This window comes from Theropithecus gelada, chromosome 14 (genome assembly GCF_003255815.1).
Source record: "Theropithecus gelada isolate Dixy chromosome 14, Tgel_1.0, whole genome shotgun sequence".
Lineage (NCBI taxonomy): Eukaryota > Metazoa > Chordata > Mammalia > Primates > Cercopithecidae > Theropithecus > Theropithecus gelada.
In genome coordinates, this window is record NC_037682.1 from 15,055,919 (window position 1) to 15,072,286 (window position 16,368).

The window sequence follows — 16,368 nt, forward strand, 5'->3', positions numbered from 1 at the left end:
AAAAAAAAAAAAAAAAAAAAAAAAAAAAAGTCAAGCTAATAGGAGAAAGCTTCTACTGACCAACAGGCAGCAGACAAGTTCCCAGGCACTGTTAAGAAAACAGTTGAGGAAGGATATCTGCCTAAGTTTTTAATGCAAACTACCCCAGTGTGGAAAAAAATGCTACAAAGGACATTTATTAGTAAGGAGGAGAAGTAAGCAACAGGATTTAAAGCAGGAAAGGACAGGCTAACTCCACTGTTTTATGTAAAAGCAGTTACATTTATGATCAGGGCTGCCCTCATCTATAAAGCTACTAACTCCTGAGCCTTGAAGAGAAAAACCAACAATCTTTTGGTTATACGACAAAAAGTCCAGGAAAACAAGAACTAATTTTCTAGATTGGTTCCACTGATGTATTGCCCCTGAAGTGAGGAAGTACCTTGTCAGTTAGGGACTGTCTTTTACGGTTCTTCTGATATTGGACAATGCCCCTGGCTGCCTCATGAGTTTAACATCAAAGGTGTTGAAGTGGTCTACTTGACCCCCAAATACAACGTCTCTAATTCACCTTCCCAATCAGGGGTCATAAGAATCTTTAAGTCTCATTACACGATATTCTATGGAAAAGGACTGTTTATGTAAGAAAATCTCAATAGAGAGAACATCATGAAAGTCAGGAAGGATTACACCACTGAAGATGTCATCGTTACAGAAAATCCCTGCTGGAGAAAACTGTGTCCAGATGTTGTGCATGACTTCACAGGATTTACAGCAGAGCCAATCAAGCAAATCATGAAAGAGATTGTGAATATGGCCAAAAAAAAAGGTGGTGGTGGGCTGGTGATGGTGAAGAGTTTAAAAATAAGCATCTTGGATAAATTTAAGTGCAAACAGACACCACAGAAGAGGAATCAACAAGATGACATGATGAAGATGAGTGCTTTTGATCAGGTGCCAGACGATGAAAAAGACAACATATAAGAAGCAATGTCGGAAAACAAACTAACATTAAAAACTTATAAAGGTTCCAATTATTCAAGACTGCTTCTGACTTCCTTTTATGACAGGAACCCTTCTATGATACCTGCCCTGAAACTAAGCAAATGGTTAAAGTGTAGAAACATTTGTAGAGAAACGAAAAAGCAAAAAAGAAGTCAGGCAGAAATTGTATTTCTGTAAATGTTCCTGCCACTCCTTCTATCTCTGTCACCCTCTGAGATAAGAGTAATGACTCTTCTTCTTCCTCCTCCTTAGCTTACTCAATGTGAAGAAGAGGATGAAGACCTTATAATGATCACTTACACTTAATGAATAGTAAATATATTCTCTTCCGTATGGTTTTTTAAATAACATTTTATCTAGATTATTTTACTGTAAGAATACAGGATATAATACACATAAAAAATATGAATTAGTTGATTTTATGTTATTGATAAAGCTTCTGGTCAATAGTAGGCTATTAGTAAAGTTTCTGGGAAGTTAAATGCAGGTTTTTGTTTGTGAGGGGGAGTTGGTGCCCCAACCCTACCACGTTGTTCAAGGGCCAACTGTACATTCTTGAAAGAAGAAGGTATGAAGTAAGAGTGGTTTATACTATGACTTGAGACAAAAACAGAGTAATGCTAGGCCACGCGTGCTAGCTCAAGCCTATACCCGGCACTTTGGGAGGTGGAGGTGGGTTAGGTCACTTGAGGTCAGGAGTTTCAGACCAGCCTCACCAACAGAAACCCTGTTTCTATTAAAAATACAAACATTAGCCAGGCCCATGGTGGTGCACACCAGTCCCAGCTACTCAGGAGGCCAAGAAAAGAGAACTGCTTGAACCCAGGAGGCAGAGGTTGCAGTGAGTTGAGATCGCACCAGTGCATTCCAGCCTGGGCAACAGAGTACAACTCCGTCTCAAAACCAAAAAAAAGAAAAAAAGAGATTGATACTACTGGCAGGAATGTTTTCTTCTAGATAGCAAACAATGAAATATGATTTATCCCAATCTTACAGCCAGAGATAACTAATATAACAAGTCAAACCATCAAATTCCAAAAGATGAGAGCCACTTTGTCATGAAAGAATACTTTAAGTTAGAAGGGCCATTCTAACATAATCAATGCTATTATTTTATTGTAGAAACAAGGTGTGGTTAGTTGATAAGCTGGGAAGATACTAAATGTAAAGGTCTTCAAATCTCTAAGTATTTAAATTTCTTCTGGGCAACTAACAAATCTTAAGTATTAACTGCCAGGTAATATATTCATTTTTTCATTTCTCAAAAATCAGTTATAACCCTGTCAAGTATTTATTATTCTTATCTTCACAGATGAAGAAACCAAATAACTGACTTTCCCACATATTAAAAGTTGTGGAGGGAACTGAACACAGGTATATCTAAGTCCAAAGTCTATATTCTTTCTACTGTACCACACCTAACCATATAAACGAGGAACAGGAAAGCGCCAGTGCAAGGGCTCAATCCAGATTTGGCTCATTTCCACCCAGCCTTGGACTCAAGTGCCAAAAGAGGGCCCCATTTATATAATATACTAACGTGAAACACCTATAAGAATTATTCCATGAGTGAATTTTTAACCTAAAGCCACATGCTGTATTTCCTTATGTTTCAAAACAGAACTAGAGAAATTTTATTGTGATTAAAAACCAAAAAACAAATGAGATTTTAAAATTGTATTTAAGAAATTAAGAATGTTTACATTCCAAAACGGTGTACTCATTTTTAAATCAACACTGTGTATTGATACCTAGATTTTTCTTTCTTATTCTAGTTATCTGTTTACTCCATCTACATATAATTTTTCCTGGCTTACCGATTTCAAAGCCAGACATCAGTCACTGGTGCACTGATAGAAAGGATAAAAAATATTAGGCTTTCACAGAATTTCTGCAGATATTAAAAGTTTGGAGCAAAAAAAAAAAAAAAAAAAATAGAATCACAAAGTAATGTCATCAGCGTTCAAAGTATAGACATTAGGTGAGTTAGTTCTTCCTAAAATCATTAAGACTTTGCGCAGACATAAGTTTGAGAAGGTGAAAGGATGGTTTCTCTGAAAGCACAGCTCTTAAAACTAGTGCTCATTAACTTAATGATCTCTGTAGCTAAGAATTAGCTCAACATTTAAGTTTAAATAAATATGGTGAACTCTGAAGACTAAGTGGTACCTAGCTGATAAACAAGGGGAAGGAGAAACAGGAGTACATGTATATGTCTTGAGAACTGAAAAAAAGATAAATATGACTGGAGCAGAGAAAACATAACAAAACCCATCATTTATCACGCTGAGGAGGCATGAAAAAGTTTAACAAGGGCCTTCCAGGAATTTGGATCTTATCCTAATAGCCACAGACAGTTTAAACAGAGAGGTGACATGATCAGATTTTCATTTTTAATGTTCATGTTCGTTGCAGATTAGACAATGAGCTAGGTAGGGGCAAGAGTAGATGCTAGGTGACCAGCTAAAAACCTGCAATAGGCCAGGCAACAGATAGTTATGGCTTTAAAGAGGGTAATACCATTGAATATGGAAAGAATTAGAGATATAAGAAATACTTAGGAAACAGAAGAGATAGGACTAGAGAATGACTTAACAGGGATAGAGGGAGATGCCAAGGATTTGGGATTCTAGATTTCTGACTTGAACAATTGGACTGATGATGAAAACAAAGAAAAAAATCAGGGTTTTTTGTTTCTTGAAGAGACACTAGAGAGAATATATGTTCTGCTTTGACCAAGTCTAAGTTTATTGCTGAGTAAAACATCAACAGGCCTTAAGTTCAAAGGACAGAGTGGGCTACAAACATAAAATTGGGAATTGTCAGCACATAAAAACAACTATTACCGTCTAGATTTAGCTTGGTTCATATAAAATGGATCATTTTCAATATTCACGAAATGTGTTGTTTTTGGCTATCCCCAATATCTGGCTTATTCATTGATTTCTCTCTTCCAGCAGCAGTTCTGCATATATTAAAAACAACCACAGTACAACCTTGTTCTGTTCATATTGCTTTTTCTGGGGTATGAAAGACATATACAAGTGTAGCACTAAGGTTGAAGACACGTTTAAGAAAAGGAAAGAGCAGAGAAAAATATTTGCGTATAAATTTATTGTAGCCTAAGTACAGTGTTGATAAAGGGACCCATGCAGTTGCATCGCCTGCTGGTGCTCTCTGTCTGAGCATCTGGTGGCTGCTGGGGACAGATGGAAAAACTTAATAAGAGTTTCATTCAAAACAATAGAACGTATCAACTTACCAACTTAGCAACTGTGAAATACGTAATACATTATTATTAACTGTGGTCATCATGCAGTGTGATATAGTTTGGATGTTTGTCCTCTCCAAATCTCATGTTGAAATGTGATCCCCAATATTGGATGTGGGAGGTGTTTGTGTAATGCGGGTGGATCCCTCATGAATGGCTTGGTGCCATCCCTGCGGTAATAGGTGAGTTCTCTATGGCTTCATGTGAGACCTGGTTGTTTAAAAGAGCCTAGCCCCTCCTCCCCTCTCTCTCGCTCTGGCTCTGTGACACACCTGCTCCACCTCCACCTTCCACCATGAGCGAAAGCTTCCAGAGGCCTCACCAGAAGTCTAGCTGATGCTGGAACAATGCCTGGACAGCCTGCACAACCACGAGTCAGATAAAACTCTTTTCTTCACAAATCATTCAGTCTCACATATTCCTTTCTAGCAACTCAAAAGGGACTAACACACAATGCAATAGATCATTAAAACCTACCCTCCCAATTTAACTGAAAGTCTGTATGTACCTTTTCATCTCCATCTCCCCTTTTCTCATTCCACCTCCTTACCCCCTAGCCTCCAGTAACTAAGTTTCTATGAGATACTTATTTAGATGACACATGTAAGCAAGATCATACAGTGTTACCTTTCTGTGCTTGGCTCATTTTACTTAGCATAATGTCTTCTGGTTCCACCCATGTTGTCATGAATGACAGAAGTTCCTTCTTTTTATAGATCATGTATTTGATACCTTAGAACATTCTGGTCAAAGTAATGATATAATGAAATTAGCTGGCTGCTCCTAATTAGAAAACACAAAGTGGATAAAGAAAAGGATGTGCAGACTGGACACAACACGGTGAAACTCCGTCTCTATTAAAAAAATAAAAAAATTAGGCAGGTGTGGTGGCACGCACCTGTAATCCCAGCTAATCAGGAGGCTGAGGCAGGAGAATCACTTGAACTCAGGAGGTGGAGGCTGCAGTGAGCCGAGATCACATCACTGCACTCCAGCCTGGGCAAGAGTGAAATTCCATCTCAAAAAGAAAAAAAAAAAAAAAAAAAAGAAAAGAAAAGATGTGCTCAGGGGTTCAAATTCCCAGCTCAAGCACCACAAAAATGACCTCAAAGTTTCTGTGTCTTTCCTGAAAACAATACTTACCTACTACAGCTGCAAAACTGAGATTGCTGAAAACCAAACCCAGAGTGAGTTGTACCAAGGCTGACCTGGCTATAGCCACTGCTAATTGCCCAATGTACCAGCAGCAGAGACCAACACCGAGTCCCTGATATGGGATCACTGGGGTGATCAGCCAGCTCACCTGATGCAAGGTTCGCTACATTGGACCACTTCCATGATGGAAGTGCTTTGTTCTTACTGGAATACACTCTAGGTACAAATTTGTCTTGCCTGCATGCAATGCTTCCTGTATACAAACACAAATTGTATGTCTGAGTCCATTTACACAAAATGTCCAAAAAAACCCAAATCTATACAGACAGAAAGTAGATTAATGGTTGCCTAGGGTTGGGGGTGAGAAAATGGATTAACTATAAACAGGCATGAAGGATATTATTAGGGTGAAGAAAAAGTTCTAAAACTGTATTGTGATGATAGGTGTGCAATTCACAAAATGTACCAAGATCCCTAAATTGTACATTTGAAATGGGTGAATTTTATGATATGTAAATTATAATCCCAATAACACTGTATTTCAAAAATACACATCATAGTACTAGTCATAAAGACTAGAAAACTGCCCAAACATCCATCAACAGTAAAACAGTTAAACTGTGGTTATATTCCCACAATGGGACACTATACAGCAACTAAAATAAACCATCTATGACAAACACAGCACTTGTCACAAATGAAGAGCAAAATAAGTCAGATACAAATACAGTGCCTACTGTATTATTCCACTTATGTAAAATTCAAAAATTGGCAAAACCAATTTCTGCTATTTAAAGTCAAAATGGTAGTTACACTTGGGGACGGCTGACTTGAAGGAGCATAAAGGAGTTTCCAAAACACCGATTATGTTTTATTCAGTTGTGTAATGCTTACATGATTGGGCTCACCCTGGGAATATTCAAAAGTCTGCCCACTTATAAAATAATATAATATAAAATGAAGAAGGGAGAGGAGAAACAAGAGTACACGTATATGTCTTAAAATATGTGCATTTCTATATACATATGGAACATTTTAATAGAATTTCTCTAAAAATCACCTGTAATCTCAGGGAAAAAAAACTCAGAAATATCAAATGTCCTTCAGTTAGGTAATGGTTAAATAATAGAATATAAATATATAGTAGCCATGGCTGGATATCCACAAACCATCTAGGCACCTCTTCTTTCTTAAAGAATCAATCCCACTCTTAAAACACAGTGGGAATCCCGATTAAGCTAACAGCATCAAAAAATATGAAATACTGGGGGATAAATGGGATAAAAAATGTGAAAGCCCTATACACTGAAAAGCGCAAAACATTGCTGAGTGAAATTAAAGACCTAAGTAAATGCAGCAGTATATCTTGTTTATAGAGTTGTAAATACTAATATAAATTTTATTTTTTGATTTTATGATTTTAATTTTCTATTTTCTGTTGCTGATATACAGAAATACAACTGATTGATTATACTGTGGGGGTGGTTTCAAGACACCTTGCAGTTACTGTCTTCAGGATTTTGGAACACTGCGCTGCAACCACCATAATATAAAACAAGTCTGAACTGAATGACCAATGACGAGGGGGTAATGGTCCAACCAGTAAGTAATAAATTGCTGTGTTTTAAGCCATTAAGTTTTTAGACGGTTTTGTTATGAAGCTAAAGAAGCCTTTGCCCGGATAGCATTAGATTATTCTGGCTGGTTTTAATTCAGAGGAACTTCTTCCTTCCTGAACTTAAGAGTCAGGGGGCAATTCCTTTTTGTCAGAGATTATTATCCACTAAGGCTCATCTCAAAATGAGGGTAAGTTATGCCCTCATGTACAGATAAGTCTCTCTTAAAGGTTTTGGATTTATACAGGCTGAATATGGGTTTCCCTACTAAGGATTTTAAGTTTCCTCTGCTTCAATTTTCTTCTATCAGGGCATTCTGCTTTAACTCTCAAGTAGTCTTGGCAGGAAAAGGGATCTCAATGTAAAATAATATATATAACAGAATAAACTTATAACTGTGTCGAAGATGGCAATAAGTTGAATTGTAACAGGCAAATTATTATAAAGTTAAGACTCATTTACCTGATAGGTAATCTCGTAACTGAAATAAGCTGATGATCAAGGCTTTTTCAGCCTGCATCACAATTCACATATATGGTAAGTGACATATATCTTTATTTGTAGGAAATTAATAATAGAAAAGAAGAACCAAAGGAGGTCTGGATGTCTGAACTGGAAATACGGATTAAAGGATCGGGGCCACACCCAACATGGAACAAGATGTCTGAGTAAATTATTCTCATACTAAGAAAAATAATACAATTACTGCTACCTTAAGATAAAAGATTAGGAAGGAAGGACAAACAAAAATGCCTATCTAATGTATTTAGCCTTTGAGGCTTCAACATTATAATATTGTCAGAAACTTGAGTTTCTGAAACCTAACTGAACTACTCTGTGTATTTTTATCATTACGTGCACTTTGTTTTCCACAAATAATTAAAGTTTGCTTTGAAATATTAGGCAATCTCAATAGTATTAAGAGAAGCCAGGGAAAGAGGCTTTTGTTGTTGTTACTGTTTTTAACTTACATTTAAATTTAGAACAGTATCATTTAATTGGTAAAGGAGAATATTTCAGTTAAAACTAACAGGCTGGGTGTAGTGGCTCATGCCTATAAATTTCAGCACTTTGGGAGGCCAAGGCAAGAGAACTGCTTGAGCCCAGGAGTTCCAGACCAGCCTAGGCAACACAGTGAGACCCTGTCTCTACAAAAAAAATCAACAGCAATTAGCTGGAAATGGCAGCACACTTCTGTGGTCCCAGCTACTTGGGAGGCTGAGGCAGGAGGATGGCTTGAGCCCAGGAGATTACCACTGCAGTGAACCATGATCACACCACTGCACTCCAGCCTGGGCAATAAAGTGAGACCCTGTCTCAAAAACAAACCAAAAAAACCTTAAAAGCCTATCTGAGTGTTAAGACTGGGCTTATACACGCCCTTTCTCACCTACAGATTTTCCTTTCAGAACTCTTTTCTATTCAAAACCTACAAGGTTTTATTTTGACTAGGAAAACTAGGTCATTAGCAAGGAGATTCGAAATCTTTCAAGAGAGCATTGTGAAAACGATGTTCCCAGTATCTTCTCAATTCTTCCTTTTGTATACAAACTCAAATGGTAAGAATTACAAAGTTAGATTTTTCTCACTGGAATGGGAAAAAAAGCATGAAAATGTGTCTTCTGTATTTTTAGAAATAATAAAAATATTCTTTAAATATACTAGAAAGGAAGAAAAACCAACAAAAAAGTATACTATAAAAGAGATGCATCTGTGAAGGAAGTAGAAACAGTCGATGTTACGTTGAGGTTGCAAGTTGACAAGAGGCCAAGATGAATGGGATACAAGAGACTGATTTGAGAGGATGAGATAATCAAAGATATTTCAATACAGGAAAAATAAAACTCTGTTGAAATCTATGAAAACTGTTAATAACAAATTAATTCTAATTTAACAAAATGCAGCTATAAATTAGACTGTATCAACATAAGAAAAAAGCTGAGGATGTCATCCAGACAGGAGGAAAACTAATGAAAATAAACTAATACTTTAGTAATAATTAGACAGTATGCTGATTATGATAAGCTAGATAATGTAAATACTTAACAATTAAGCTCCAAATAATCTAAGTAAATGCTGAGATCTGTTATGAATTTGATGACTGACTTTTTTTTTCCTGACTACACAAGTCAGAGACACACAGTAACCACTGTCAAACATCACTATTTCATAACAGCACTGGAGAGTAAAATGCTTTTGAATAAAAGGTTGAGATCCAGAATTTTACATAATCAAATTTTCAAGCATGCAGTATTTCCAAGTATGGTTTCTGTAAACTCCAGTTTTACAAAATGTTGTTTAAAAAGGGGGTCTTATAAGTCAAATAGGTTAGGTAATCGCTGCAAAATTTTGGTATTTACACTACACATTACTCAAAAATCGAAGTTTCTGAAAAGTTCTGCAATAAATAACCTATCATTAAGAACTCAAGCACTGCCCACATCTACTTGATTCTACAGTATTTATTATCATTCCATTAAACACTTAAAACATACTTTAATAAACATTAAGGTATTCCAGTCTTCATTTTTATATTTTATCTTGATAGGCAGTTTTAACTATTATTCATCACTAAGGACCTAACAGATGGGAGAAAAAACAATTAGCCTTCAAAACATATCTAGTTAGAGGTTAGAAAGTGAAATAAATTAAAATGCACACCGGGATAACTAAAAATTACATGTAGGTAAAGCATTCTTTTACTTTATAATCATAAGTACAACACTGGTTCTAAACAGAGAAACAATGAAAACATAAAGCCAAGTTAAAAAGGAACTAGGTCTCCATCCCTTAAGATTTCTGCTAACACTCTTGGAAGCTCCACAATGATGAAGATAATTCTCTCCCAGCGGTAAACTAAGCTTTCAAGTTTGAAGCATTTTATCCTTTTTAACTTCTGTGTGGAATGTTCCTTGTCCAAATTAACTATCTGCATATATTCAGGTGTAATCTCAAGTGTCACCTCCACCAAAAGGTATTCCCTTATCATTTCATCTAAACTCAGCTTTCCCAACTCCAACTTCACCAAACATTATTACACTGTTTTGACTTCTTGATTTATTTGATTACCAATACAACCCAGTGCCTAGAATAGTGCCAGACACATAGTGGATGCTCAACAATTACTTGTTGAATGAATTAACACTATTTTAGCATAGTAGCTTTCCATTTGTTTTATATACCAATCACAGCTAAAAAAGGGTAGCAAAAACAGGTTTCTTTATTATTTCAGTTTGAAAAAAATGAAAGTAACACTTTGCAACTTAATTTAAAAAACATGGAAAGTTGCCTACTCTGTGTGTGCAATATTGTTTATGTGTATGTCAAAGGTTCTTCTCTTCAACGCAAAGAAGGCATACAATTTCTAGATGGTTTGAGTAAGTAAGAGTAAAAACAATCTTGAAGACATCTTTTCAGCATTAATACAACAGAGGGCCAGTCTTACCTCTAAAAAGTAAAACCTGTTTAAAGTTTTGAAAAACCTTTAACTTCTGAAATCAACATGAGTTATTTTAGTTAAAATTTAGCAGACTGAACATAAGGACTATTTCAGAGTAACAGAATAACTGAGAAGTTAAATGACCAGAAGAAAAGTAATTAAGGTGAATTCTAAACATGAAACACAACAGGAAAAAGCGACTACCCAAGCCTCCATTTCTTTATTCATACATCTTGTATGAATGTTATAGTTCTTATATACCTATCTACTGTTCATACAGTTGAACAGCTACCTTAATAGGTAAACTAATAGATATGAAGATTGACATTTGAGAATATCTAGATCCAGGGCCTTTAAACAGTAGATTAAAGTGGGATTGATCTTCGGATCAAATTATCCAGAATGTAGTTTTAATCTCTCCACAGCTGCACAACCACAAAACATGCCAATATGTCAACTTCTAGTTTAAGACATCTACACACGAGGCAGGTGGATCACTTGAGGCCAGCAGTTTGAAACCAGCCTGGCTAAACCCTGTGGCTACTTAACAAACAAAAAAAATCTACCCAAAGGTCATCTACTTTTCTCTCCAAAAGGGGCTCCAAATTTCCACCTTTCTTCAAGTTCGTCTCAAGGCAACCCATAGTGATTTCTCTGGGCATGTAAGGTAATTTCAACTCTGACAAAGGCAGGTTGCTTTTCGTTTTAATCAGAATGCTCTAGACTTGTTACCTGTCTACATTTTCTTCACATCATAAAATCTCCAAATTGATGTCTGAATAAGAAATGTGAGACCTTCCATTTTTGGCAGACATAACTTATTTTCTAAGTAACAACAACAGGAACAAAAAACTTGTTAGACAAAATAATCATGCAAAGGTTTCTACATTAAAAAAAAAAAAAAATGCCAGGTATGAAAAACTTCTGCCTGGTATACTATGAAATATTAGCCTCAGATTCCAAAATTCAGAGAAACAAGAAACCTCAGCATTGAAATCTAATTATTTACAAAGCAGCCACCACCAACTCAAGTTATTGGTTCTTAATTACACTGTCATTCTTCCATATGGCACAAAATCCAGGCTTTAAACTTGCCTTGTATGTTCTCGAAGAATTCTTTATCAAGAACAGAAAAACCTTAAGATTCTCATGTACATGTAATACATACACTGATATATAAAATGCATATACATATATTCTTTTATAGAAATAGAAGCAGGCTATAAGTAGACCTTAAAAACTAATCGACTCTCAGATCCTAGGTGGATTCCAGGAGTTTGGAAAATGGCTGTTAAGATTGGTTCAAGGTCACACACAATAAATTAAATGTGCCTAAAAGTATATTTGTTCCAGTTTTAAGGAGAATGCTGTGTGTTTGAATTTAACATCAAGGAACACAGCCAAAAACTAGAAAAAAAAAAAATGAAACGAATAAGCAACTGGTCCAACATGTTAGGGAAATTTTAATAACCTAATCTGTAAAGCCAGAATAAAGTATTTTAAAAGGTATTGAAAAAGTGAACATTAGCTTCCTGTCATAATCCAGGAAAACAGAAAACTATATTTAATACATACATCTGGTGTGTGAACACTCAAATTTAAAGGAAAATGACCTAATATTGACCTAATTTAATTATTCACCAGGCTGAATTCTTTTAACACTCAGCATTCTTCACCCTTTAATCTGTATCTCCACTAGCATCAAGATTTTCGCCTTCACTTCATTCTGTATACTGTGTATCATTCCAGTCTGTTACTTCATTTAAAAATAAAAGGCTTAAAAAAATTACTATAAATTACCATCAAACAATTTGATTTGCCATTATTAGGTTTCTAAATAATGCTGAAATACTCTATTATCCAAACCTACTGTCATCTAAATAGATTCTATTCTAACAACTCCAGTAATTTTTTACCAAATAAAAATTACTTTTAAATGGGGAACAATTTGAATGATGAGGCTTTCTAACAGATTGTAAGATAATCAATGTAATGTACATTAGAGGTAAGGATGACCAAGTCTTACCTTTATCAGTTGTTACTTTTTCTATGCATCTGAAAGAAATAAGAATCAAACATTAATGAACAATCTAGCACATTTTCTGAAAATATAAATATTTATCTCTTTCAGGTTCACCTGCAGAGTGATAAAGAAAGCATCTAGACCAGTGTTGTCCAATAGAATTTTCAGCAGTGATGGAAACATATATGCACTGTCCAATATGGCAGTCGCATGTGGCTACTGAGCACTTGAAACATTCAGTAATTGTGAAACTGAATTTTTAACTTTGATTAATGTAAATTTAAATAGCCACATGTGGCTACCACAACTGACAGCATAGAGCTAGAATATCATTCAAAACAGCTGTTTTTAACTAAAATATTGATACAAAGAAAATATTACTTATTTTGTTATATTGTGATTATATAAGAAAATGTTCTCATTTTATATAAATGTACTAACTAGAGATGAAATGAAAATGTTTTGGATGTGTTCTAAAGTACTTCTGCCAAAACAGGGAGGACAGACATAGTAAGCATAGCAAAATCTCAGCGAGGTGATCAATACTGCGGTTTCATTATACTATTTTCCCTATTTTGTGTATATTTAATAATTTTCATAATAAAAACTTAATGAACTGTTAAAAAGACCCAAAATTGTTTGTTAAAACCAAATCAAAATGTACTTGTGAAAAGGCAATAATAGATGGACCTCACAAGTAAATGTAACTTGCTCTTTACAAATTAAAAAGCAACAGTAAAAAACTTAAAAATTGTTACAGCCTGAAGACTTTTTAAAAATCCCAAAAAACACCAAAAATCAGATATATCCCCAGGTTTTTAATTCAGAAAAATTTCTCTCATACATAACTGGTGAGGACAGTATAATGAACTTCCTATACTTACTACTAAAATTCAAAAGTCAACAGGCTCTGAACATTTATCATATAGATACCACAGAGTATCTCTGAACAGTACAAAGTTTTTTTGTTGTTGCTCCTCCCAAAATACAGTGAAGACTCCCTCTATATAGTAAAAACTCTATTATGTTACAACGTTATAAATAAAAAAAACCACAAAAATCTATTCTACTTAGAAATAATACTTGTCATTGTTTATTCCGTACTTTTTTTAAAAGACTGGTATTATAATTTTATTTTAAATCACATTACCAATGTCCCAATTAACACACCATAACTGCTAATCATCCTATCTTTAAATAAAAACTGTAAAAATAATTGCTAAATTTTTGAGAAATTATATAACAAATTTCCCCAAAAACCTTTAAAGTTGGTTCAATGTTTCTATCATCATATTGATTAAGATCCTGATCACTCAGGATTTCAGTCTTGTACAACTGAAGGCTTCTCCAAAGAACTGTAAGTTTTTTCAATTCAGAATATTACTACCTTGTCATCCTCACTATCCATGACCTTTAAAAGGGAAACAGCAAGAAATGTCACCTAAAGGTTTATTACTGTTTTAATTTTACCAAGAAAATACACCAAAAACGGAATTTCACATACCAGAAAATACTTTCCTTAATCGGAATCTGAAGGAAGATATCTAAAAATACTCAGTATTAACTAATATGGTTACTCCACAGTGAAGTTAGAATTTTTAAAAAGTATTTGTCCCTAAAGTTTTGAGTTCTGAAATGTACAGGATAAACAAACGGCTACTATATGTAAGAATAAAAAGAAGCCTTATATATTTTAACCTAGTCTTAATTTGACAATTTCATTCCCTATTAACAGAACACATGGATGAATCAGAAAAAAATCTTAGGCAAAAACTACTATACTAATGCTACTAGATATTTTGTGGAGTGTATTTATTTCAAAAGTTAAAGAGAGTATATAAACGTGCACTTGAAATAACTGCAATTTACTGGCTAACATACAGCAAATGATCAGTCTTACTCTTAGTATGGATACATAAACTTTCTTCAAATTTGGTTTATTTTTCCTACTAGCTTTCTATGCTTCAATTTATCATGATTCTAGCATTTAACTCTGCGCCTTTCTCTTGAGCACATATAATGAAAAATTTTTATTTCCCCTTAATCCACAAATATTTCCTCTTCCCAATAACTCCTAAATATTTCATTGTGAAAAGAAGTTAAAAACATCAGATGATAAAAACTGTAAGCTAAATATGGAACTATAAAGCTCATCTCACAAATCTATAAAATATCAATTATAAATGAAGCAGATCTAAAGAGGTTAAGTGACTTGCTCAAGGCCACTTACTGCATAATACAAAGCTGGAACATAAAACTTTCTGACTAAAGTCCAATGCTTTATCCACTCTATTATTTTGTCTTCCAATGGGAACAGAGGTTTCAACTAATCCAAATCTACCTATTTCTTGACCTTTTAAACTATGGTATACTTTACTATCACTTTAATTAAGAGAATCAAATTAGGTTCAACAGCTGTTTACTAAGATTGTATAGAGGGAAATGCTGGGATATGGAAAAAGGACTAGAGCAAACAAGTAATACAGAATAAACCTTTCTTCTTAAAATTGTCAAAATGTCATTTGGAAAATAGAAATGATTCAAAGTCAAAAGATACTAGACCAGGGTTTGAACTCAAAACCTCTTGAAATATCTTAAAGGATTAAATTATGTAGAAAAACACTAAGTCTTAAAATGTATTTTATGACTGAAAATCTGTATACCATACACACATGTGACATATCTCCACTAATCAACGCATCTTTCCCTTACACCCCAAGGTCCTTGAAGATGAGGGCCATGTGTCATTTTACTTTCTACCATCTAGTTTAGCATACTACCAGGCCCAGTTACTGATCAAACAAGTTTGCCAAGCTAAAATGCTTTAGCATTCCTTTGATTTCCAGATTATGGAATAAGGTAAAAATGTGTAACAAAAACTCTATTGTGATGAAAATTTGCTTAACCTGATCAAAAACACCGTCAAGAGATAATGTGTGGGCTGAAAGAAGAATACCATTGTCACTACTATCTTTTATGATATTGGATGGCCGGGGGTGGGAGGGTGGCGCTAAGAATTCAGACTTATTTCTTCCTCCCCACAAGGAACATTGTGCAGAAAAAAGGAATTTAATTAAGTCATCTTCATCCATATACAACAGTAACATTTATATGGAATTAAAGCACCACTAGTACTTTGTTGCCAAGAGTCAGGGCAAAAATAAATCATAACAGCAGGTAAAATTACTATTTTAGATAAAAATTGTTTATTTTCCTTCAAAAATTAAACAGCAGGCCAGGCGCAGTGGCTCACGCCTATAATCCTAGCACTTTGGGAGGCTGAGGCGGGTAGATAACCTGAGGTCAAGAGTTGGAGACCAACCTGGCCAACATGGTGAAACCTTGTCTCTACTAAAATTACAAAATTTAGCCGGGATTGGTGGCGGGAGCCTGTAAATGCCAGCTACTCGGGATGCTGAGGCAGAAGAATCGCTTGAAGCCAGGAGGCGGAGGTTGCAGTGAGCAGAGATCATCGTGCCACCGCTCCACCCTGGACAACAGAGCAAAAACTCCGTCTCAAAAAAAAAAAAAAAAAAAAAAATCAAACAGCAGGTACCATTTTAGACATAGTTATCTTAAGAGATGTAGGTATATTTAACTTTAACTTTCAAGTGGTAGGTGAAAATAAAAGGAAATTTTTAAAATATTATAAATATTACCTTCTCTACGTATTAAAAAGTGAAAAAATCATATTTTGCATAATTTACATGAAAAACAGCACTACAGACCACTCATGGCTCTACCATCCCACCATTACTGAAAACGGCAACTTGCACTTAGTATTTATTATGTAACAGGCATTCTGTCTAGCGCTTCACATGCTGTATTTAATTCTCACAAACTCAGGTGGTAGAGATTACCGTCTATAGGTGAGGAAACT

The 16,368-nt window shown here is 34.9% G+C and overlaps 1 protein-coding gene across 2 annotated transcripts in view; it reads right to left on the reverse strand.

Annotated features, from left to right (window-relative positions):
- The window catches only part of ZFP91 (ZFP91 zinc finger protein), a 41,682-nt gene that overhangs the window by 23,424 nt on the left and 1,890 nt on the right, over positions 1-16,368 (reverse strand). For both annotated transcript variants that reach the window (XM_025355653.1, XM_025355652.1), the window contains exon 2: positions 12,492-12,520. In XM_025355653.1, coding sequence (XP_025211438.1) covers positions 12,492-12,520 — 29 coding nt within the window. The remainder of the gene's footprint in view (positions 1-12,491; positions 12,521-16,368) is intronic.